We start from the raw sequence: 25,080 nt of genomic DNA on the forward strand, positions 1-25,080 counted from the left end.
CTACCCCTCCAGCTTTTTCCCTGGTGCTAGTCAATTTAATTTCTCACCGTGTGTCCATGGTGCTTTTGGAGCTGCTGCCCCTGCACTAGGGGTTAGAGTGTGTGAGGTTTGGAGCAAATTCATGCATGAGCCCCTCAAAAGGAGCACCTAGGTCTCCAGCACCCCTCTGACTCATTCGGATGCAGTTCCTGCCAGCTATCACATCAGATGTTATGGAGACTCCTCTTCCCAGCACTGGTGGCCGGGGCTGTGATCCCTTGGTTCTTAAAGGGAGACCTCTGCAGCCAAGAGATCCCTCTCCATTCTTTTTAAATCTTCCTCCTAGGATATGTTTATTGACTTTTATTTGTGTTTGAATTCTTTTAAAAAATTAATTTAAAAAATTAAATTTATTGGGAAAGCATTGGTTTGTAACATCATATAACATTCAGGTGTACAACTTTATAAAATGACTTCTATATACTCTATTTGCTTATTACCACCAGAGGTCTAGTCTAATTCTGTTACTATATCTTTGAATCCCTTGAGTTCTTTAGCTTAGCATATTTTTGAGATTCACAGTCTTGCACGTATTAATGTTTTATTCCTTTTCATTGTTAGCAGTATTTCATAATATGGACATCTATAGTTCATTCACCAGTTGATGGATATTTGGGTCGCTTCCAGTTTTTGTCTATTATGAATAATACTGCTATGAACACTTGTATATATGTCTTTGTGTGGACATACGATTTATTTCTCTTGGGTAAAAGCCCACAAGTAGAATTTCTGGGTCATATAGTAATGTATGTTTAACTTTATAAGATACTGCCATACTGTTTTTAAAAGTGGCTGTACCTTTTGCATTCTTACTGGCAATGTATGAGAGATGCAGTTGTTCCACATCCTTACCAACAGGATGTAGTCTTTTTTAACTTCAGCCATCCTTGTTGGTATGTAGTAGTATGTGTTGACTGATGATATTATAAGTTTTGGATTTTAACATCTATTTTATGAATGGTAGCATATTTTAAAATAGTGGGAAGTAAAATAAGTAATATTTTCCTGCTTTGTGAGTACTGAAGTGGTCTTTGTAGTCATGCGTTTCAAATGATTCCTGTGTAATTGTGGGCGCATTCTATATATGTCATGATTTCAATAGCTTGGCGATATACAGTTAAATTTAAGTGTCATCTTACCCTTAAAAGTGTAAATTAATACTTTTAAGTTTTTATTCTGATTATGCTTATTCTATGTCAACAACTCATAAGAAAAGCATTGGAGTGACTTGTGTTGATGAAAAGACTGGTGATTGTGAGCTTTGTGTTTTTGAGAATATGGCCCTAGAGTTCTTAGTCCTTGAATAATTAATATAGAAATTTTAGGTGAACTCAGGGATTAGATTTAAAAGAAATATGATTAAGAACAAGTGAAGATTTGTCTCTATTTCTTCTTCCTTAGGACATTTTCTTTCCATCTCCAAGTTTGGAAGAACGATCAAATGATGGGAAGAAAGGTGGAGATTTTCATAGTTCATCTTTGATTGTTGAGTGTTCTAAAACTCCAGGGATTGAATCAAAGAATTCCACTGAGGATCTTGGGCTATCTTTGACAGGTGATTCTTGTAAGTTGATGCTTTCTACAAGCGAGTATAGTCAGTCACCAAAGATGGAGAGCTTGAGTTCTCACAGGATTGATGAAGACGGAGAAAACACACAGATTGAGGACACTGAACCTGTGTCATCAGTTCTCAATCCTAAACTTGTTTCTGCTGAAAATGATGGTATCCTGATGAATCCAATACAAGATGGCCAGGTAGAAGTGAATCAGAATGCTGATGAAACAAAGGGGGACGACACAGAAACCAGAGATGATGATAGTGTCTTAGCCACTGGTTGCAAAGGCAGAGAAGAGACTGTAGCAGAAGATGTTTGTATTGACCTCACTTGTGATTCCGGGAGTCAGGCAGTTCCTTCTCCAGCTACTCGATCTGAGGCACTCTCTAGTATGTTGGATCAGGAGGAAGCTATGGAAATTAAAGAACATCATCCAGAGGATGGGTCTTCAGGGTCTGAGGTGGAAGAAATTCCTGAGACTCCTTGTGAAAGTCAAGGTGAAGAGCTGAAAGAAGAAAATATGGAGAACGTCTCATTACACCTTTCTCTGACTGAAACTCAGTCCCAGGGGTTGTGTCTTTCAAAGGAAATCACAAAACAAGAATGTGAGGAAGCTATGGAAGTTGAAACCAGTGTTGATTCCCCCCAAAAGCTTCCAGTACTGGACCAAGAATTAGAAAATAAGGATCAAGAAGCATGGGAAGAAGCTACTTCAGAGGACTCAAGTGTTGTCATTGTAGATGTGAAGGAACCATCTCCCAGAGCTGATGTTTCTTCTGAACCTTTAGAGGAAGTGGAGAAATGCTCGGATTCCCAGTTGTGGGAGGATGATACTCCAGAAATAGAACCATGTGCTGAGAATAGAGCTGATACCCAGGAAGAAAAGAGTGCCGAATATGAAGGAGATCTGAAATCAGTGACTACAGAAAAGGAACCTGTAGAGGCTGACTCTTTACATATTGTGACTTCAGTGAGAGCAGATGATGCTCCAAAACCTGAACAGCACATCCAGCCGACCCAACCTCAAGAGAAAACAGATAACTTATTAACAGAAGACTCAAAAATGGCTAATACAGAGAAGCTGGGCTCAGGTGTAGAAACTCAGCAGCTGAAGAAGACCTCTGCCCACACCTCACAAAGCTTCTGTGAAAGTTCTAGTGGTGAGTGTGACTGTAAATTGTTCTGTGTGTCCAACAAAACTACAATTTGGAACGTACAGTAGGAGAGAACTGCATGCTTATGTCAGGGCTGAAAATTAACTTAGATTTTTGTTTATGAATAGCTAATAATAATTGGAAAATTTAAAAATTTGGGTTGTATTCTTTTGTAGCTGTAATTATTTATGGAATCATATCATTTGATGTCTTTCAGCTTTATAACTTAGGAGTAATTAACATGAATTTTATAAATATGTGGAAATTAATACATCTGGTGTTTCTACTAAGGTCCCAGTCTTGTTCCAAATTTTTCTATTTTGACAGTTGCCTTGAAGACAAGGATCTTACAGTAAAATCATATTCAGAACTCTCTTAATGAATATGCCTGTATTGGTTATTTCCCCTTTATGGGCATGAAGTAACATTTTTAAATTTGGTTCAACAAATATACATCTTAAACCTTAAACTGGAAGAGATAATTAGTATGTGCCCTTTATTTATTTTATGAAGTCCACGATGGGAATATAGATTACTTTCTGAAATATTTGTAGACTATAATATATGAGGTTACCTGAAAAGAATTCAGACTTTCTAAATGCCCCGAGTTAGTATAATTTAAAAACAAAACAAACTTCAAAAAAAAAATTAAAAACCAAACACAAACTTAAGAAAGTAAGCTTCTAGGGTTATGGAAATGAGAAACAATATTTGGACACAGCATAACTATTAGTATGGGTGATTATATCTTCTGCTGTTCCTGGAACAGTCCCAGTTTATACCTCTGTCTAAGTGTGATTATTAGTAATGCTTATTTCTTTATACCCTCAAAATTATTCCTATTCATTAGGTTTTATATTCAGGATGTTTTTTCTCTTCAGAACAAGAAACGTTAGAGCTGAAAAGGAGGTTAGGGGTTATTGGGTTCAGTCTCTTCTTCCTAAAGTCATGTGGCCAATAAATAATTGACGTGGGACAAAACTCTTAAGTCACCTGATTCTCAATGCTATGCTTTTTCTCCTGTGACACTGTATAATTTCACTTCTCTAATTCTGTTGAGTCATGGTAAAGAACTATCTGAATGACTTAATATTTTGAATTATTGAGTATTTTTGTAATTTCATTATATTTAAATACTGTTATTGCCCTACCTGGGCTAAGGAAGTATCAGGACATGTAGATTGTTTCAGTGTGGTTACCTAGGAGTACTGTTTAATTATCTTTGCAATTGTATGCTAAAGAAGCTTCTAAAACATTTGGCTATTAGTTCTATTTCATTAATAGTATTCTTCATGAATTCTGATTGACGTTTCTCTTTTACACTCATGTACACACTTCCTACTTCTCTCTCTCAAAATCAAAAAACATATCCTTGGATAAGGATAGAAAAATTAGATAATTGAAAATACAAGTAAGTTATAATTTGTTCCCTTCAAGAATTAGTTCTTGCAAACAACTAAAATCAGTGAAGATAGTGGACTGTTAGAGGATTAAAATAAGTCATAAGAGTATTGTAGAAGAAAAAATAAGATTTTATACTTAAAATATGGTTGTCTAGTTTTTAAACATCAAGAGAGACTAATTTAAATGAGAGTAACCTAAGAAGCTAATGGTTCTGGAAAGACAGAATTAAAGGTATGAATTGGTTGAGTCCCAGGTTTATTCACTAGATTTCTGTATGTTAAAGTTAGAAGGGTACTGGGTTTTTTTTTGTTGTTAAAAGCTTTACTGATTGGTACATGCTTAATTGTGGAAAATAGTCAGCTAAGAGAGGAAGGAGAGGGGGGTGGTAAGAGGGGGAATGGGAGGCCTGAGGCAGGAGGGGGAGAAAAGGAGAGAATCACTCTAAATGCATTCATTTACAGATAACTTGTCTCTGCTAATAAGTTGGAGACCTCTTCAGACATGTCTCTGAAGACCTCCTGGAATTTGAACAGAGCAAATTTAGGAAGATGATACTTGGAAGCCCGACCTTATTCATTATAGAATGAATTTATGATGGTTTGATGATGTGAAAAATCGTAACAAATTTATTAGTAAGTCTTTAATTAAATCTACAAGTAGTAGTATGGGATAGGTTAATAAAATCAGTGAAGCCAGACAGGTCTTGTGCTCTAGCTCCAACATTTGTTGGAATACTTTATTGAGTATCATCCTAATTGGCCATTAATGTCAGAGACAGACTCTTAGGGTAGACTGTTTATGCATGGCATCGCCCAATATATAAATTCTTTTTTTTTTTTTTTGTATTTTTCTTCATTATAGAAATTCTTACATATTTAAGTAGATGGCTTTAGATTAGTTGTGAAAAGTGACCAGGTCTTCTCTTGAGAACAAAACAAAAGATGAGCTTTATATTGTAACGAAAAGTTAGAAGTAAGAGAGACTTTACTGACATTAAGGGTTTTACATTTTGCTTTGGACTAATGAATCTCTAAAGTCTTTAGTAATAAGTACAAACTCCCCACTTAAATATCTTGACAATTGATATTAAGTTTCCTTTTGTTCATTCATATCTTTCCTAATGGGTTGGTATGCTGGCATACATTAGGATAAACCATGATAATCTGGGAAATCAAGAAGGGATTTAGATAATTTAAATAATGTTGGCATGCTAAATCTTAAAAAAATGAATTGAATATGTTGAAAGTTTCAGTAAATTTAAGAGGATAAGATGTTATTTTGCAGGATTTGGTGCTAATTTGATTAGATTAGTGTTGTCTTTCAGATGAGTGAACAAAAGCAGAGATGTGGGAAAGCACTTGGAGGACATTGAATAGAGGCTTTATAAACATGACTGATTAAAGGTAGACTAGAAATATAGGCTGCTACCAGTTAATTGATTGATGGCTAAAGAGTTAGGAATTTATCTGCTAGTAGAAACAGTACAGTTTTGACCAGGAGCTAATGTATTCAAAGTCAAATGTGCAGAAAGTATTGGGGATTGAGGGAAGGGGAGACCTAAGGCTGAGAAAATAATCAATAGGCTGCTGTAATAATCCGAGAATGAGGCATTGAAGACCAGATTATGGTTGTGTCAGTGCTCCCTGTAAAAGACTCAGTTTTCCATTAGGCTGTAGTAATGCCATTGTATCAGTGGTGTTAAAATAACTTTCATTTTTTTAAATTTATTTTTTTAATTTTTAAATCATGTTTATTCTATTACAGTTGTCTCAGTTTTCTCCCCTTTCCCCCCCTCCACCCATCCCACCCCGCCCCCGCTCCCACAGTCAGTTCCCACTCTGTTGTCCATGTCCATGGGTCATTCATACATGTTCTTTGTCTAGTCCCTTCCCCTTCTTTCCACATTGTCCTCTTTCCCCATTCCCTCTGGTCACTTTCAGTCTGCTCCATGTTTCCATGCCTGTGGTGTATTTTGTTGAATAGAGTCCATATAGGTGAGATCATATGGTATTTGTCTTTCATCAACTGGCTTATTTCACTTAATATTCTCCAGTTCCATCCATGTTGTCGCAAAAGGTAGGTGTTCCATCTTCCTTACCCTTCCCTCCCTTCCTGCTCTTTCTTTCTCTCTTTCTTGCAGATTGATTTTATTTTTTTAATGTCAAAGTTAATTTTAAAATATTAAAAAATTTAAAACCATTATAAAGTCTCAGTGATTAAAACAACATGACTCCAGCACAGAAACAATCAAGTAGATCAATGAAATATAATGAGCATTCTAGAGACAAACGTATATATCTAACAATGTAATATATGATTAAGTTGATATTTCAAATCAATGGATAAAATAAGGCTAATTCAACAAGTAAGGTGCATAGATCACTGTTACTTGAAATAAAACAAATAGTCCTATTTCACACATTATACGAGAAGTATTCAGGTGAGTTAAAAATCAGTATGTAGAATCTAAGGAGTTTTAGGAGAAAATACAAACTAATATTTTTCTTACCCTGAAGTAAAATATTACAACCCAGGAACTATAAAGTAAAATATTGAAAATACGACTACATTAAACATTTAAGACTGTACAGTAATACACATATAGAAAAAGTTAAAGGACAAGTAATAGAATAGGAAAGCATTTGCAACACATCTAAAAAAGGGTTAATGGTTTGTTTTGTTTTTTAGGGAAAAAAATTCTACAAACATTTAATCAAAAAATGGATAAAGAATACCAAACAGTCATTTAAAGCTTTTTAAAAATAATAGAGGTAGGCAAGAAATATACAAAAACAAGTTTAGTTTCAACAGATAAAGGAACAATTAACATAACACATCATTGTCACAATCAGATTAATATGTATTTAAAAATATTGGTAATATCAGGTATTGGCAACTGTGAAAGGAACTGGGTATTCAAAGACTCTTTTTCTTCATCTTAAAGCAGCCCCTTTAACATAGTTTACAGTGCTGGTTTGGTGGCGGTATATACTTTTAGATGTCTTTTGTCTGGGAAACTCCTTATTTTGCCTTCCATTTTAATTGAGAACCTTGCTGGGTAGAGCAGTCTTGGTTGCAGGCCTTTGCTTTTCATGACTTTGGAATATTGCTTGCCACTCCCTTCTGGCTTGCAGTGTTTACGTTGAGAAGTTAGCTGCTAGCTGTATCGGGGCTCTCTGACATGTTACTACCTCTTTCTACCTTGCTTCCTTTAGGATTCTCTGTTTGTCTTTGATATTTGCCATTTTAACAAGGATGTGTCTCGGAGTGGGCCTCATTGGATTCCTCTTGAATGGAACCTTCTGTGCTTCCTGGACTTGTGTGACCTTTTCTCTCCTCAAATGAGGGCAGTTTTCCATTATTACTTTTTCAAACAGGTTCTCTATCCCTTCCTCATCTTCTCCTTCTGGTATCCCTATTATACAGATATTATTATGTTCCAGGTTGTCCTGCATTTCCCTCAACTCCTCTTCCTTCTTTTTTAGTCTTTTTTCATTTTCTTGCTCTTTCTGGAAGTTTTTTTCTACCTTGTCCTCCAGTTCGCTGATTCGGTCCTCAGCTTCATCTAGCCTGCTTTTGATTCCTTCTGTTGTGTTCTTCAATTCAAAAATTGTATTCTTCATTTCCTCTAGCCTCTCATTGATAGTTTCTAGGTCCTTTTTCATGCTGATATAGCTTGCAGTAAGTTCCTCATAGTTTCCCTGTAGTTTTTTGTAATTCTGAGCTCACTGAGCTCATTGAGCTTCCTTAGAACCGTTGTTTGAAACTCAGTATCTGATAGTTTACTTGCCTCTATTTCATTTAGTTCTCTTTGTGGGGATTCCTCCTTTCCCTTCAAGTGGGGGGTATTTCTTTGTCTTCCCATTATTTGTGAGACTCTTCTTTTTTGCTTCTGCTTCTTAAGTTGATCTGTCTTGATTTCCTGACTTTGTGGTGTGAACTTCTGTAGTAGGAGACCACTGTTTTTACTTTCTGGATCTGCCTCTGATGATGTTAGATGTTGCCCTTGTCTGATCTTAGGCAGTCTGTTTGAGACTTCCAGTAATCTACTGTCTGTGGCTGTCTCCTTCAGCTGTTAATCTATTCACTCTGCATTCGGCAGGCTGCCTTAGACAGCTCAGAGTGGGGCGGAGTCCCTCTTGGGGGCAGGGTTACTGCATCCTCTCACGCTGCTCCTGTATCAGGGAGGAGTCCGCACTGGGATCCTGCCAGCTACTTTCTTCATTCTCTCCCCAAAGCCTCCGTCCCCAGTCTCTCCTCAAGTGTCGTCAGACCTCTCTGCATGTTTAGCCAGGGATCTACTGTCTGTGGCTGCCACTCTGCACTCAGCAGGCGGCTTGGACAGCATAGAGTGGGGTGGAATCCCACCTGGGGGCTGGGCTATTGGGTCCTCTGATGCTACTGCTGCTCAGGGGGAGTGGTCTCTGCCTGAGCAAGATGGCTGCTGCCGCATGGAGGATGAGTCAGCACCGAGATCCCGCCGGCTACTTTCTCAGTTCTCTCCCCAAAGCTTCCTTCGCCAGCCTCTCCTCAGGTGTCTCTAGCCCACTCTGCCCCCGCCTTTGCTGGAGACCAGGGTAAGTGATTGCAAATAAAAGTTAATGTGTTGGACCTTTAAATGGTTCTTTGTGTCTCCAGACACCTGTCTCTGTCAAAGAGCAACCCTGCCGCTTTTTACATCTGGTTGTTTTCTGTGTACTTTTTGGGCTCTGGTGCTGTAGGCTGGAGATCTCTGCTTATGGTTTAGACCCCACTCTTCTTAGGGGGATCGAACTGCCCATTTCAATATCCTTCTGGTCCTGCCGCCTGTGGGTGCCCCGCCCACCTTCTCAAGTCTCTACCGCACTCCTTACCAGTTAGATTGTACTAAAGCAGATTCTTCTGTCTCTGAGGTTACAGGGCTCCTCTCTCGCTATTGTTCAGTTGTTTGTTCATGTGATTTCTCCACAATTTAGTTGTAATTCCAGGTTGGTTCTGGGAGGAGGTCAGTGTGACTTCCTCCTTCACCATCTTTTTGCTCCCTCCAATGGTGTTAAAATAATTTTCATACCAGTAAGTTTTTATCTAATACTGTGCAAAAGAAACAGGGAAATAATGTTAAATAACTTTTAATGTGTGCACATTACATTTGCATATTATGGCTTGTTACATAGAAGGATATACTTAAAGATTTCATACAGATTTACAAAAGTGTGTAGTCAATCGTAGTATGAGGGATAGTTCCTGTGAAGAGAGCAGTGCAGTGCAAGTGATTGTTCCAGGAATGAAAAAAAATTTTTTAAAGTATATTTTATGGATTATGCTATAACAGTTGTCCCATTTTTTTCCTTCCCTTTATTCCCTTCCACCCTGCACCACATCTCCCACCAGCATTCCAAATCCCCGCCACCAGTTCATGTCCATAGGTTATACTTATATGTTCTTTTGCTTCTCCTATACTATTCTTAACCTCCCCCTGTCTATTTTGTACCTATCATTTATGCTCCTTATTCCCTATATCTCATTCTTCCTCCACCACCTCTTTGCTGATAATTCTCCATGTGATCTCCATTTCTGTGATACTGTTCCCGTTCTAGTTGTTTGCTTAGTTTGTTTTTGTTCTTATTTTTTTTAGGTTCAGTTGCTGATAGTTGTGAGTTTGTTGTTGTTTTAATGTTCATAGTTTTGATCTTCTTTTTCTTAGATAAGTCCCTTTAACATTTCATATAATAAGGGCTTGGTGATGATGAAGTCCTTTAGCTTGACCTTACCTTGGAAGCACTTTATCTGCCATTTCATTCTAAAAGACAGCTTTGCTGGATAGAGTAATCTTGGATACAGGTCCTTGTTTTTTATGACTTTGAATACTTCTTGCCTGCAGGGTTTCTTTTGAGAAATCAGCTGGTTGTCTTATGGGAACTCCTTTGTAGATAACTGTCTCTTTTTCTCTTGCTGCTTTTAAGATTGTCTCCTTGTCTTTAATCTTGGGTAATGCAATTGTGATATGCCTTGGTTTCTGCTTCCTTGGGTCCAGCTCCTTTGGGACTCTATGAGTGTCCTGGACTTCCTGGAAGTCTGTTTTCTTTTCCAGATTGGGGAATTTCTCCCTCATTATTTTTTCAAGTAAGTTTTCAGTTTCTTGCTCTTCCTTTTCTCCTTCTGGCACCCAGTTGTTTGGATGTTGGAACATTTAAAGTTGTCCTGGAGGTTCCTAAGCTTCTCCTCACTTTTTTGAATTCTTGTTTCTTCATTTTGTCCTGGTTGAATGTTTATTTCTTCCCTCTCCAAATTGTTGATTTGAGTTCTGGTTTCCTTCCTTTCACTGTTGGTTCCCTGTATATTTTTCTTTATTTCACTTTGCATAGCCTTCACTTTTTCCTCTATTTTGTGACCATACTCAACCATTTCTGTGAGCATCCTGATTACCAGTGTTTTGAACTCTGCATCTGATAGGTTGGCTATCTCTTTGTTGCTTAGTTCTTTGTTTGGAGTTTTGACCTGTTCTTTGATTTGGGCCGTATTTCTTTGTCTCAGTGCACCAGTTACGTTGTAAGGGGTGGAGCCTTAGGTATTCTCTACGGTGGGGTAACTCATGTTGCTGTATTGTGGCATTTCTTGGGGGGCAGGGGTCAGAGAGGGAACAATGCTGCTTCCTAGCTTGCTGGCTTTCACCTCACTTTCTGTCACTTGCCCTCGCTTCCCACAAGCAGACTGTGCCCTTTCAGGTGCTGATTCTAGGGGGCGGGCTTGTGTACATTCCAGGACCCTGTGGGTCTCTCCAGCAGTCTCTCTTGTGAGACTGGGAGTTTCTCCCACTGCTGCAACCCCCACAGTTTTTACAGCCAGAAGTTTTGAGGCTTTAGTTACACACCCTGGAACCTTGGGTTGTGCAGTTTGTCTTGCTCCCTAGTTGTTCCTCCTGGTTTATCTACACACAAATGTGGAACTGCCAGTTCAGCCAGCTGCTGCCTTGCTGGGCATCCTTTCTGCCCTGGCTGCCTGTCTTCACCCCTCCTACCAGTCTGGTTGAATGTTTCTTCTTTAACTCCTTGGTTGTTGGACTTCCATGCAGTTTGATTTTTCTGGCATTTCTGGTTGGTTTTTGTTTTGAAATTGGTTGTTATCCTTCTTTTGGTTGTACAAGGAAGTGAAACTTATGTACCTACGCCTCCATCTTGGCTGGAACTCAAGACTTGCTTTTTAAGAAGCTGCGAGAGAATGAACGCTTATCTAGTGACCTGTTTCTCTTTTCTCTATAACTGTGACGGCATTCTTTGCCATTTATATGTGATGTTGAAATTCTCCATTCATACTCTTTACAGTTCCTTTTAGCCGAGAATGTACACTTTTTATCCATTATTTCTAAAGTCCATTTCATTTTCTTTATTCATCCCTCCAGATTAGTAATTGTTTTTCTCTTACATGTAGGTGTAAGAGATGTTTTCTTGTTGTTCTGTGATTTTGAAAGATAAAAACAGTATCAAAGTGCTTTATTAAAGACAATGAAAGATAGGAGTAGAGTGGGAAAAGATGAAAGAAGAGAATGTGGTATATTAAGAGATACATTTGGTCTTAGGATTCCTGCACAGAGCTCCTAAAACCTAAATTCCTGCACAGAACTCCTAAAATTTTTGAAGTGAAAGGAATATTTTTTGTTATTCAGAACAAGCTTTTTTGGTGACATCTGGGTTTGTGCTAATGAGTGATTTAGGATACAACCCTACATAGTCTCAGGATGGGTCTGTTCACTAGAAAGAGCAAGTGATTGTTAAAGGGTTGGCACTTTCAACCTTACCCCTGGGAAGAGAGGGGCTGGAGATGAAAGCTTATAAAAACTCGTGAACAAGATAAGCTTCTTGGTTAGTAAATGATCCTGGATGGTATCTCATTGAAGTTCCAATATCCTGCTATCAGAACCCTCTGGACTGTACTCTGTGTACTGCTTTATCTGGCTGTTAATGTGTGTCTTTCTAATAAACTGGTAAATATAAGTAAATGTCTCTGAGTATCCTGAGTGGCACTTGCAGATTAATTGAACCTGAAGAGGAGGTTATGGGATCTGTAATATATAGCCATTGGTAACAACGCAGAGCACAGGGAACGACTTGGACTTGCAATTGGCACCTGAAGCGGGACAGTCTTGTGGGACCCAGCCTTTAACTTGTGGGATCTGATGCTGTCTCCAGGTAGAATATCAGAATTGAGTTAAGTTTGTAGGACACCCAGTCAATATTTTAAGAATCTATTGGTGGTGTTGGGAAACACAGTAAGCAAACTATTTCCACACGTAGTGACTAGTATGACAGATCATAGTTATTTTGAGCCATCTCAGGATTAAATACAAATTTTCATATGTTAGGTTTAAGAGGAGCAGCCTGGCACAATTCTTTTTTTCTCCCAAATTTAGTCATTTTATTAAATGAGGTAAACAGGAAATGAGAAAATGTGGTTTTGGCAATTAGCTAATTTTGCTTAGCAGAAATTTAGAACTGTGAACTAGTTAAAAAGTAATGTTAAGCAAAAACCTTTGCAGTTGAAAACTTCTGAAGGAAAGAGTTTGTTGAACCATATACTAGCCAGAAAAAGGACCAGGTCCTGGGGCATATGGTCAGGGAAGAAAGATGTAAGTTGTTTTGAAAGAATTGGCTATAGATAAGGACAGGAAAAGGTGAATGGTAGTGGGGGGGTGGGGATAGTTCTAGGATAGAGGCGTAGTCCATAAGGAAGAAATATTTAATGCTTCTGGATTGGTTATGGGCAACATAAACATAAGCAGGATGCTGTGGTGTCTGGTGGTCGAATTTTTTTTAGATAGCTGCCTGAGGGTTGATTCAAAGTTTAACATCTGGAATATGAATAGTCTTTTGTCGGTTTTGGTCTGAGGCTCTGATAACTGGTTAACCTCTTACCTCTTCCTCCCACCCTGCAGTCCGTTGTAGCTTAGTTTAGGACATCTCAACATTTTTCTCTAGTCAAAGTTTTCTTGTATCTTGACAAGTGTTTTATGTTTATGTTAATTTTATAATGACTAAACAAAAATGTGTATACTGGAATGCTCATATATGTGAAGCTTACAGTTGTGCAGAGATTTAGATAGGAATATTACTGCTGCAGTCTAGAGTGAATGCTGATCAGTATATCTGAACCATGAAACTCACAGATTTCTACATTAGAACCAATGAGTATTTTAAAGTACTTTGGCCCATCAGATCCTTTGTCACTTTTTTGAATAGATTGTAAATTACAAGTATTACCGTCAGACTTCAATCAGGAGGATCCTAAAGATGCAGATTGCTAAAATTAATCGAACTCCTTGGATTAACATCTCACAAAAGTAACATGTATAGACTTGAAACTCTCCAAATTTGTATCACCAAGTATTCCCAAAAGTACTCTCTTGGAGCTCAGATGTTTCTAGGTTCATTTTGACCCCATGTTCCACAGGGCCTCCAAACTTTGGGCTTCCTCTGCTTGCCTGCTTTGTACAGTCTTGTTGATGGCTGAAAAGAAAGCAGAGAGGAAAGTAAGAAATTGACTGGGAGGCCTGGTTGAGGGGGCTTTGGAATGAGGCAGAATTTGGGAAAAGAATAATTTAAATATTCCTTGCAGGTCTCTTCACTTTTGCTTTTTTATAGTTCTGTTTTAGTTTCCTTCTTGTTTACCTCTTTTTTTCCCCCTCTAGAAACTCCATTTCATTTCACTTTGCCTAAAGAAGGTGATATTATCCCACCATTGACTGGCGCGACTCCACCTCTTACTGGGCACCTAAAATTGGAGCCCAGGAGACACAGTACTCCTATTGGTGAGTGACTAAAATGTAATGCCATTTAAAGCAGAATTTTTGATATGCTATTTTTTATGCAAGGGATTTCTTTTAGATCTGAGGAGTTGGACCTTCTTCATAAGGTTGATTTTTGTCTTAGGAAGAATAAGCCTGTGATATCTGATTTTGTGAGTTTACTCCAGGAGATATTGAGTGGTGATGAAAGGAAAGAAAAGGTAGACAGAAAGAAAGAAGAATATTTTAAGGATTTTATTCTGTTACTTGCAATACGATAGAATCCGAGTGCTAAGCAATGATACAGAGTTGTCATATAAGGAAGGGACAGCAGGTAGGGTAGAAGTACTGTTAATTCAGTACCCTGGCTGAGAAGTTTATTGTTTGACAGGGCAAGAAAATATAGATCCTCCTTCCCTGAAGCAGCCAGTAGTCTTCTACATTAACCTATTTGTTTTCTCTAGTCAGTGCTGGGAGGTAACAATCATGCCGTCTGGAGTCTCCTGCTACCTATGCCTGATGCTGGCAGATGTGGGTTGGCTGAGGGCTCATGCAGCATCCTTTGTCCAGATGCAGAAGTGGAACTGAATCCTGTTGCTCTTCTTAAGACCAGGTGTTAATACTAGTGTGTAGTTGTTGATACATGTGACAGGATCTATCCTAGGAACCCCCTTCAATCCTGCAGAGCTGTGGAGCCAAACAGGCAAATTGATGACCTTGCATTATTGTTTTGTGTTTGTATTTTAGTATTCTTTCTTTCTTCCTCCTACCTCCCTCCTTCCAGATATTAGCAACTATCCAGAAAGCACCACGGCAAACAGCGATGTCATGTCTGAAAGCATGGTGGAGACCAATGATCCCATAATTGGGAATGAAAAAGGAGATTCTGGGGCTGCCCCAGAAATGGATGAAAAGTTGTGTCTGAGAATGAAACTGGTCAGTCCTGAGACTGAGGCGAGTGAAGAGTCTTTGCAGTTTAGTCTAGAAAGTAAGTTTTATTTTTATGTAATCCTGAGTAATTAATAGCTCCAGATCATCTGAGAAGTAGTGATGATATTTTTTCTAGTTATAGTGACTGATATTTTTATAATTATAAATGTATTTGTAAAGTTTTACTCCCATAGATTTACTTCTTTGCCTTTGGCCGGTCACTGTCGTGTTACTGAAGATGCTTCATTTTATAACCGCTATGGCTCCGGTTGTCTCTCTGTATACCCCTGTGTTGATACTAAGTAATTGGTTTCCATATTCAGAAACAGTTCAGGAGAGGGTAGAAGATTTAAGATTGTGGATTCACATTGTAGGCTTATGTTGTCTATTTCCCACATTAATTGCAAGCTGTTTGATATGGCTAAAATATAGAAAAGATACAAATGAGTGGATGCATAGCAGAGACCAGATTCTGGAACGCCTTTTATGTCCTGCCGAGAAGCTGAAAAATTTTAGGCAAGGGAGTAATGTGATCAGATCTTCTTTTATAACAGGATCAACTTACTGTTTCAAAAGTTGTGATTTTATGCATCATTTCTTGCCATGCCTATTTCTTATTCTTCTGCTTGGCTGCCTCAGTCTTTAACCAGGAAGTGGGGTGGGTATGGAGATGAGGGATGAATCTGAGAGGTTAATAATAGTAGAATAGGGACAACTTGGGGCCAGTTGTGAATATAGAAAAAAGGGGGGAGGAAGAAAAATACACGATGACTCTAAATGTATATTTTCACAATATCACTCCAAAGTAGATGTCCTTATTTCCATTTTATTGATGAAAAAACAAAGAGAGGATTCTAAGTTATATATCTATTGTTACAGTAATTGGTAGGAAGTAGAGCTGGAGTCTGAATCAGATCTGACTCCAAAGCCTATACTCTTTTTTACTAAGTAGTTTGTAAATGCTGTTTAATGGAGTTAGAAGAGGAACGAGTCTTAAAAAAGATTGTAAAAGAACATTCAGAGAAGAGGATTAGAAGAGTATAAAGCCATGCATGAAAGGTTATGGGGTGGAGAGTTACTAGAAGAAAACTATCAGATGCAGAAGTGAGGTCTAATAAGATATTTCTGAAAATATACATTGAATTTGACAATTAGGATCCATTTGGTGACTCTAGCAAGAACTGTTTCAGTATAGTGGTTTGGGTGTGAGCTATACTGAAGGTAATTCAGGAGTAATGGGGAGAAGAGGAAGCAAATGTATTCTATTTTTGAGAAGTTTTTGTTAAAAATATGGCGAGCTAGAGGGAAATGCAGGATTAAAGGAGATTTTTCCTTTTTAGGTTTAGAGAGACCTAAGCAGGTCTATAGACTGAAAAGAAATCTCCAAAAGAGAGATGGATCAAAAATGAGGAAAAATGGGAAATAGTTAATGGGTAAGGACCCTGAGAGAATTGGGAGGAAAAGCTTTCAAAGACCACAAATAGAGTGGGTGGAGTTGAATAAGAGGGACTTCTCATTCTCTGAGAACAAAGAAAAGACAGCTAATATATTTTGAGTTCTTACTATGTGCCAGGCATTTTACATGTTCAGCTCATTAAATGTCATAAAAAATTTTAAAGTTTTATTTTTTTGTGAAGATCCTATTATTATCCTCATTTCACAGATGAGGAAACTGAGGCATACAGCTATTAAATGAAGTAGCCTTAATTCAAAATAGTTTCCGGAACGAGAAGTCCAGTTCCAAATTACGATGCTATTCTGCTCCTCATTGCTTATTGATTTGAATCTTAGAACCTCAGTAGAAATTAAAGTATTACATGTTTCAATCCTTATTATCATCTTTTCTGAAATCAAGTAAGGCTTATGAAGAGAGTAGGTGATAGTCAAATCTTCAGATATGAAATTACAATTGGAAAGATCTTAAAATGGAGCTAAATGTTAAGGTAGTAAATGTTAATACCTTTTCTGATAATAGCATAGAATCAGGGACCATATTCAAAATTTTACTCATTTCACCCTCACAACAAACCTATGCGATTGGTCCTGTTTTATCTTTCTTATAGAAGAGAAAAGAAAACCGAGCCAGGAGGTAAAGGCATTTATTCTCAGGTCGGACTACTAAGTGCAGGAGCCAGAGATGGTGCCAGGTTTCTGTTCCAGAGCCAGGGCTCTAACCACTAAACTTCTGCTGCCTCCATGGTGGACTATTTAGATTATGCTGGGTCATGAACTTTCAGAAATTTTTAAAAATATTGGTTTTTCCTGAGGCTGGAATAAATTCCCCCCCTCTAAAAATAAATAAATAAATAAATAAAATATTAAAAAAAAATAAATTGTTAATGAATAAATTTTAATCCTTGACACAGTGACGTTGCTTTGAAAATATGGGATTCTTTTCAGTATCACCCATCATTTTCTCTTGAAAATATGTTTTGTTTTTCAGTTATCTGTCCCCAGTTAGGAAGTACTTGAGTACTTCTGTGTATGGGTTCTCATAAAACTGTACACTATTTAAAACTTGTGCACCAACTGAAGACATTTTTCTACATAATTTATTGTATTAAAGTTTTTTTGTTTATTTTAAATGTAGGTGATTTTTAACTTTTATAATTTTATTTTTTGTTTTTTTAAAAAATATTTTCTTAATACATATATTTAAAATCCTTGTATGAGAGGACATGAATTGAGATTAAGAAGTTTTAATTTCATTTTTAAATGTTACTACTTCATTATATTTCTGGACAAAACTGATTAGTCTTCTGTAGGAAGGTTGAAAAAGATTGATAGAAGCGAGAGAAACTTGTACCATTATAACAAATCTCTTTATTTTCACTTACCCATTTCTTTTTGTTATTTGTTACAAATACTCTCAGAACAAGTTTTTAGGTGTGATACTAACTGAATTGTATTTCTCTTTCTCTTCCTTGCTTTTGTTTTTATTCAGAGCCTGCAATTGGTGAAAGAAAAAATGGATCTACTGCTGTTGCTGAGGCTGTTGCCAGGTAACCAGAGCTGGTTGCTATTTAGAGGAACTCAATATACAGTGCCACTGTACTGAGGGGAAGATTTATCAAGAGAGGAAAAAAATTAAAATATAACTCTAACGTAAAGGATTTAACAATATGTTCAATCTAATGTAGGCTTTCTTAAGTCTAATAAAAGCTTTTGCTTTACTTTGAACTAAGATATTTAAAGGTGTTTGCCTTTCTCCTTTTCATTCATGTGGGCTTGCCCTTTTTTACCTTTTTCTGTTGATGAGACTGAACTTGTTGCTTTGGTGAGAAGATGGATAGTTTAACAAGAGATAGCCTTAGACCTTGTTTCATAGACCTTGATCCTTTACTCAGCTGCAGCCTTAGGCCATTTTCTCTTCTGCCTGCCAGATTAACTGCTGTGCTGAACTATTATTTTTGCTTTGTCATGAATGCTATAATGCTAGAGGATGAGTATGACTCCATCCAGAAGCTCTGGTGGTAAACTTTGCCATCTGGTGGCTATGCAAGTAGAATTATTTTATTGGTTTCTGGCATGAGTCATCCAGCATGAATATACTAGCAGCACTTAGTGAAATACAGGTGAGAATGTTTAAATGAGGCTAGGCAGGTCCTATAAATAGGTAAAGCAGGCTAAGTGCAAGAGTTTGAAGTGCTGAGGATGATGGCCAAAAGAACAGGGCGCATGGGTAGTCCCTGTTCAACTCCAGCGTATTGTTACTGTTGCAAGAATGCAAACTGGTTGCCAGACCTCTAATTTTTAAAGAGAAATCTGGATTTTAAAAAATAAAACTTCATGCTTTGTTGGTCAAATCAAGGTCTGTTTTTGGGCTAAATTTGACCTTCATTTTTGAGTTTCAGGCCCTAATCCTGTCTAAATCCTTTGATCCGTACTTAGCTACATTTTAGAGAGATTAGTTCTCTGGGCTGTTACATATTTAATCTGAAAAATAAGTACCTTAGGGTCCTTAATCAGTTGAAGACTAATGATGTGTGTAAGTCTTACAAATTGAAGAAAATGGAGATTATACTTGATCTTTTTTGGTTTAATAGAGCTGTATATTAGATATACAACTTGTTATTTGTCTGTACATATGCCCATTAAGAGGGAAGAGAATATGCTGCTGAAGCTTCCCAAGCCCTTTGGATGGAATGTAGGGTTGGAAAAATAAGGGAAATTCTTGAGGCAGAGGGTTGGATTGGTGGATCACAGAATGAGATAAAATTCATTGGTATTGTTGTAAAGCAAATTTTGTATATGAGAATCTAGATTTTAAAAGTCTTTGGCTATTCACTTTTCTATTGGGTTTATGATAAATTATTTAAAGTAAGCGCTGTTAGAATATTTATTTCCTTTATTAATTTAAAAAAATTTTTACCTATTTCATTTTAGAGAGAGGGGAAGTGAGGGAGAAAAAGAGTGAGAGAAACACCAGTGTGTGGTTGCCTCCCATGTGCCCCCTCCCAGCCGGGCACCTGGCCCGCACCCCAGGCACGTGCCCCCACCATGAATCAAACGGCGACCCTTTGGTTCGCATGCCAGCGCTCAGTCCGCTGAGCTGCACCAGCCAGGGCTGTTAGAATATTTTAAATGTTTATTGCTTCCTCTGCATTTCGGTAAAGCCGTACCACTCTGTTCTTAAACAAAGTGTCATCTGTAGCTGGGCTCTGTTCACACTACTTGCTCTCATCTTCTTTCTCTCTCAGACATTTCACTGTTGAAGGTTTCAAGCATATACAGAGGCAGAGAAACAGTATAATAACCCACCATGTATTCATCACCCAGTATAAAAAATGACCAACTCATAGCTAGTCTTAATTTCTTTATAAATACACCCAGTATTCTCCTCCCTGTTGGATTATTTTGAGGCTAATTCCAGCATTATATAATTTTATCTGTAAATATTTCAATGCTATCTCTGAAAGATAAGAATTCCTTTTTGACTTTAATTACAATACTGTTAGGCTTTTAAAGTTGGCAGTGATTCCTAATGTCATGAGATATTCAGTGTTCAGATTTGTCTGATTGCCTTATGTGGGTTTTTTTTTACACAGTTTGTTAGAATCAAGTTCCATACAAGGTCCAAACATTGCATTTGATTGAAATGTCTATTAATTTAAATCTCTTAATCTATGGGGGCCTCCTCCCTCATTTTTCCCGCATTCTAGCAATTTATTTGTTGAAAAAATTGGGTTTTATGTCTTACAGAGTTTTTTTACATTCTGGACTTTGCTGACTGTGTTTTTATGGTATTTAATACAGTCTTCTGTCTACCTTATTAATCCTGTGATTCTTTCTTGAGAGTTTTTAGTAAGCTAATTTGAAAGAAGTACTATAGGAGGAATTTGTATTTTGGTCTAAGGCAGTTTGGAGTTTTGGATGCAGAAAAAGATTTTATTCCCTCTGTGTCTAAAAAGGATCATTTCAGAGATATGTTTTCTTTCAAAACTAACACAGTATATTGCATTGTTATCTTAGTCCCCAGAAGGCCAGGTCTTTGCTTAGCTGCGTCTGTGAAGTCCGGCGAGAGGATGAGGTTAGAAGTCAGGATCCCTGCTCCGCACCCACCAGGCAAGCATTATTTTCAAAGTATTTTGTGGGTTATATCGACTCATAAAATGGTTGGTACCAAAATCTACAATATAGTGCTATTATTTTGGGAACTTGAGCTTACTTTTTTATCTGAGGATGGTGACGTATTCTAGATGGAATTATAAATGAGAGGTCATGAGAAGTTTTATTAAATATTTTATAGATGCAGATTTTTGTCTTTAGCTGCCAGTTTTATCAATTTGAAATGATTGTCTTCATAAATTTATGTAACTGTATCATTCTATATTTCTAAGATTTATTCCCTTTTTCTTAGTTTTAGAAATGTTTATTTTTAACAAGCCTTTTATTTCCCTTTAGTTTCCCTTAGGGCAAAACTGAGATGCTCAACATCCCAAATTTAATTTGTTAGAACTGATGGAATTAAGATTTTTCTCATAATTTTTTTACTCCATAATCTCTTGAACAGCTTTGAAGCAGAAAACATTTTGTTTGAGTTCCAAAGTATTTCTTCTCTATTTAAATATTAAAAAATGTTTGGGATATGTGAATGTTATTTTTAGTATATGGAAAGACGTAATGACAATGGAAATAAGGTTTTATTTTCTTTATGAGATGGCATCTGTCGTCTCTGGAATTTAGTGATTTTGTGATTAGAGAAGGTAATAAAGTTTGTCAGCAGGTATCTAATAGTGTTATTTTACAGCATAATTTCTGTATTCTTTATTGATAGAAATATTTAAAAGGAACATGTTAGTGTTTTATTGGGCATTCTGATGAGTAAAAAGTGAGCTTGTTGGTGTCCCTGGGAATCAGCTAGCCCAGATTATATCCTTTATTGTATCAAGAAACTTGTTGGGTGAAATGCCACTGTGTGTGGTTCCAGAATTGGTAAGGTAAAGGTCCAGTTTACCAGATTTATCAGTGACATTGTATTGATTTCCTATTTTACTAGACTGTCTTAAAATAGAGGGGCCAGGATGTTGGTAATTTTGTTTTAACGTTGGTAGAACAGCCAACATCCGGCTGGATTTGACGTCATTTACTCCATGGACAGATCTACACTGAGAACAGAATGGTTAGAAGTTTGTTAAATATGGAGATTTATTCTTCTCTGTTTCATTTAGCATTAATTTTGTCCAGGCTTTTTATGCTAGAATTTCTTTCTCTGTATCAGTTTCTAAATCTGGCATAGAGTGAGCAGAGGAGAATTTTGTAGCTGGGACTAATGAAGAAAGATGTGGTCCTTCTTACAATGTATTGGATTTCTCTTGTCTTCTAAAGCTCTTTGTTCTGGTGCTAAAATTTTCTTCTTTTTTGTTTCTTGGGACATTGATACTCATATACATCTCTGTGATAGATATTTCTGTTGCTTTATTTATGTCTAAAATTTTATGAACTTGGCAGGATTGAACAACACTTTTTGCAGTATGTGTTGCAATTAGACTTTTGGTTTTTACCTATTGTTCTGTGTTAGCCTTATTCAGCAAATTTTGCCAGCTAAAACTATATATATATATTTTATGGTCCTGGGAACTGATTATGATTTTAACATTTCATTTGACCGATGTTATAACATGAGAATGATAAATACCAAAATTCTGCTATTTGATAGGAATCTGCTAAATATTACCAATGTTGCAATGAGACACCTTTGGTCTTTAGAGAAGAATTGTTCTGATGAACTCTTTTGGGGGAAAAAAGGAATATAATACTTATTGATTAAGAATAAAAAAAGCCCCAAAGAAAACAAAGCTTTGCTTCAGAAGGTAACATCTATTCTGCAGTTCTACCCTAAATAAACAGCTTCTGAAGTAAAATGTGTAGGCTAGTTTAAGCTTGGGGAACAATGGTAATTGAATTCCTGAAATGGTTAATCAAGTCATATCCCTTCCAGTTTTTGACTCACTGCCATGCTGATTAGCTGTGATATGTTAGATGTCTTAAAGATTCAAACATAAATATTCAGTTTATAAAGATGAATTGCATCTTCCTAATTGCTTTGTTTTATGGAGCTGATATTGATTGAGAAACTGCTATGTACCTAGCACTGTGCTAAGAAATTTTTATATAAGATCACTCTTACAAACTTCATCAGAGGTAGGTGTTTCTCATCTGTCTCCTGGTGATCTTATTCTTACCTCTTCCTCATTGGATCATATATTTCATTCAGTTGAGGTTCCTGACACACAGGACATAAGCTATAACAACCAAATGTATACCAGGCTCTTGGCTAGAACTCTATTCTAAATCCCTCTTTGATTTCCTGCTTTTGGTAAACTGAGCTAAACAAGATAGAAATCTCAGAAACTGCTCCATTTTTCTTCTTCAAGATCCACAGCAGAGTAAGCCTTAAGGGTGAGAGCTCCTCCCAAGTTGGAGATAGATTTCTCTGTCTAAATGACCCTATCTTTCTCTGGCCAAATGCTTAGAGCAACATAATGACATGGTTTCTAGACCCTTTGTCATCCTGGATGTTAAATCTGGGGGTATGTCAGTTTATGCCTTGTAAAATATGATATCCCAAACAAACAGATTCCAGATAATGGTCTTACTGTGGTCAGGCTGGAATGAATCCTTTTATCTTTATTCTGGCTATTAATGCACTTAAAGGTAGCCTAAAAATGCATTTGTTTGTTGTTGTTTATAGTATACTGACTCATTTGAACTTAAAATTTACTAGTTAAAAGTTATGTGTTTTTTCTATATTCATTTGCTACTTATACAATTAACTTATTTAATCAGAGAAGATTTTTGGTATTAATTGATTGAAAGAATATGAATTCTTTTGTTTAAAAGTATACTTATTATGCACTTAACTTTATATTAAGCCCTATGGTAGGTTAAATATAAACTTGAATAAGATATCAGTGTTAAATTTTTGTGTAACCTGCTCACTTAGGGTAAGTCTTGGCCTTTTTATTCTGGTGTATCAATAAGAACATTTAAGAAAGCCACTAGGCACTTCAGAGCTTCATGATGATCTGACTTGCAGGAGACAGTCATTAAATGCTTGTGAAATAAATAAGTCACCGGTAGCCAGATGGTAAGACTAATGAAAAGAAGTACTGTAGGCTGTCTCTTGAAAGCTGTCTCTGAGGCACCAAGCCATTCTGAAGTGGTTTGTTGTATACCAGCAAAGCTAGAATCTCACCTGCAACTCTGTCCTTTACAGATCAGGTTTCTTTTGCTGAAATTGTTGTTTAGAATTGGGTGTACCTAAAATGCTAGGTGTTGTTTTTTTAAAAAAAACATTTATTTTAGAGAGCGAAACATCAGTTTGTTGCTCAACTTACTGATGCATTGATTGGTTGTTTCTCGTATATATCCTAACCATGGGATTGAATCCACAGCCTTGGTGTATCGGGACATGCCCTAACCAACCAAGCTACCTTGTCAGGGCTGGATGTCATTTAAGGAATGTTAGAACCATTTATAAAGTCAGGAGTCCTCTTGATCTAACCTTTTTTGAAGCAGATCCCTAAGCTGCCTTCATTGTCTATGACTTCAATAATGGCTTTATATCTTTTTGTTTAACTTATTTTCCTATATCACAGTTCATAGCTAGTGATGGTAAGTTTTATGACTATTTTATCATCATAAAATATGGAGGAATAGTCCTGTGTGCCATTTTTTTATTTCAGGAGTGATATTATGATGAGAAACCTTATAAGATGATATTCTTGTTCACTTTATTTTCTCCCCCACAGTTTTCATATTGTCCAATTATGGTTCCCCCTTTGCCAGTATACACACACATGTGCACCAGCGCGTACGTGCATGTGCACTTACTTGACATGGTTTCTTTATGTGGTTGATTCTCAGGGGGAACTTGCTCCATTTGCCAAGTACTCAAGATGAAGAGAAGGAAGAATTGGAAGGTGACCAAAGGACCAGGCAGCATCAACAAACTATAAAGCCCAGTAGTCCTGTCAGAGACCCTTCTCCTACCTCCCAGCAGATGGCCATGCAGGGGCCATCCAGTCTTCAAGGGGAAGCAATGGAGACAGATGCACTAGAAGGCCAGAAAGAAGGGTGGAATACCAATGAAGAAAAACCTACTAAGGCCTTGGTTGAAAGGCCCACCCAAAATAACGTAGGAATTCAGACCATAGAATGTTCCCTATGGGTCCCAGAAACTGTTTCAGCAGCAACCCAGACTGTAAAGAATGTGTGTGAACAGGGGACCAGTACAGTGGATGAGAACTCTGGAAAACAAGATGCCACAGTTCAGACTGAGAAGGGGACTGGTGAGAAGCCAGTCAGTGCTCCTGGGGATGATACAGAGTCGCTCCATAGCCAGGTGAGAGAACTTACTGGGTACCCAGGGGCCCTGATTACAACTTTCTGGATTCCTGGAGAATTTAAGTTGTGGTACTTTTACCTCATGATAATTATTAATAATTTTGTACAGACCAGTGATTAAAAGACAAAAACAATTCAGGAAGGAGATAGGGTAGTGAAAATTATGGGTAGCTGTATCCAATAAATGGTCTTTTAGGGAAAATGGAATGGTTCTAGAGTTTGTCAAATCTTTACTGGAAAAGAAAGCCAAGAAGATAGTCTGGATCCTATACTCTTTTCTTTCTTTTTCTTTATTTTTTTAAAGATTTTATTTATTTATTTTTAGAGAGAGGGGAAGGGAGGGAGAAAGAGAGGGAGAGAAACACTGATTATTCGCCTCCCACACTTCTCC

General features: G+C 37.2%; 2 protein-coding genes across 5 annotated transcripts in view; one reads left to right on the forward strand and one right to left on the reverse strand.

The window, feature by feature from the left end:
- TP53BP1 (tumor protein p53 binding protein 1) overlaps window positions 1–25,080 on the forward strand; it is a 68,768-nt gene that overhangs the window by 25,091 nt on the left and 18,597 nt on the right. For 3 of the 4 annotated variants that reach the window (XM_054565507.1, XM_054565509.1, XM_054565510.1), the window contains exons 12-17: window positions 1,441–2,755; window positions 13,815–13,934; window positions 14,695–14,898; window positions 17,785–17,842; window positions 20,313–20,405; window positions 24,210–24,687. In XM_054565507.1, coding sequence (XP_054421482.1) covers window positions 1,441–2,755; window positions 13,815–13,934; window positions 14,695–14,898; window positions 17,785–17,842; window positions 20,313–20,405; window positions 24,210–24,687 — 2,268 coding nt within the window. The remainder of the gene's footprint in view (window positions 1–1,440; window positions 2,756–13,814; window positions 13,935–14,694; window positions 14,899–17,784; window positions 17,843–20,312; window positions 20,406–24,209; window positions 24,688–25,080) is intronic. The other variant, XM_054565508.1, reaches the window with a different exon arrangement.
- ADAL (adenosine deaminase like) overlaps window positions 1–25,080 on the reverse strand; it is a 119,216-nt gene that overhangs the window by 7,460 nt on the left and 86,676 nt on the right. The window lies entirely within an intron of this gene.

This window comes from Pteronotus mesoamericanus, unplaced genomic scaffold (assembly GCF_021234165.1).
Source record: "Pteronotus mesoamericanus isolate MK-2021 breed Mesoamerican mustached bat unplaced genomic scaffold, CSHL_Meso_final contig_164, whole genome shotgun sequence".
Classification (NCBI taxonomy): domain Eukaryota; kingdom Metazoa; phylum Chordata; class Mammalia; order Chiroptera; family Mormoopidae; genus Pteronotus; species Pteronotus mesoamericanus.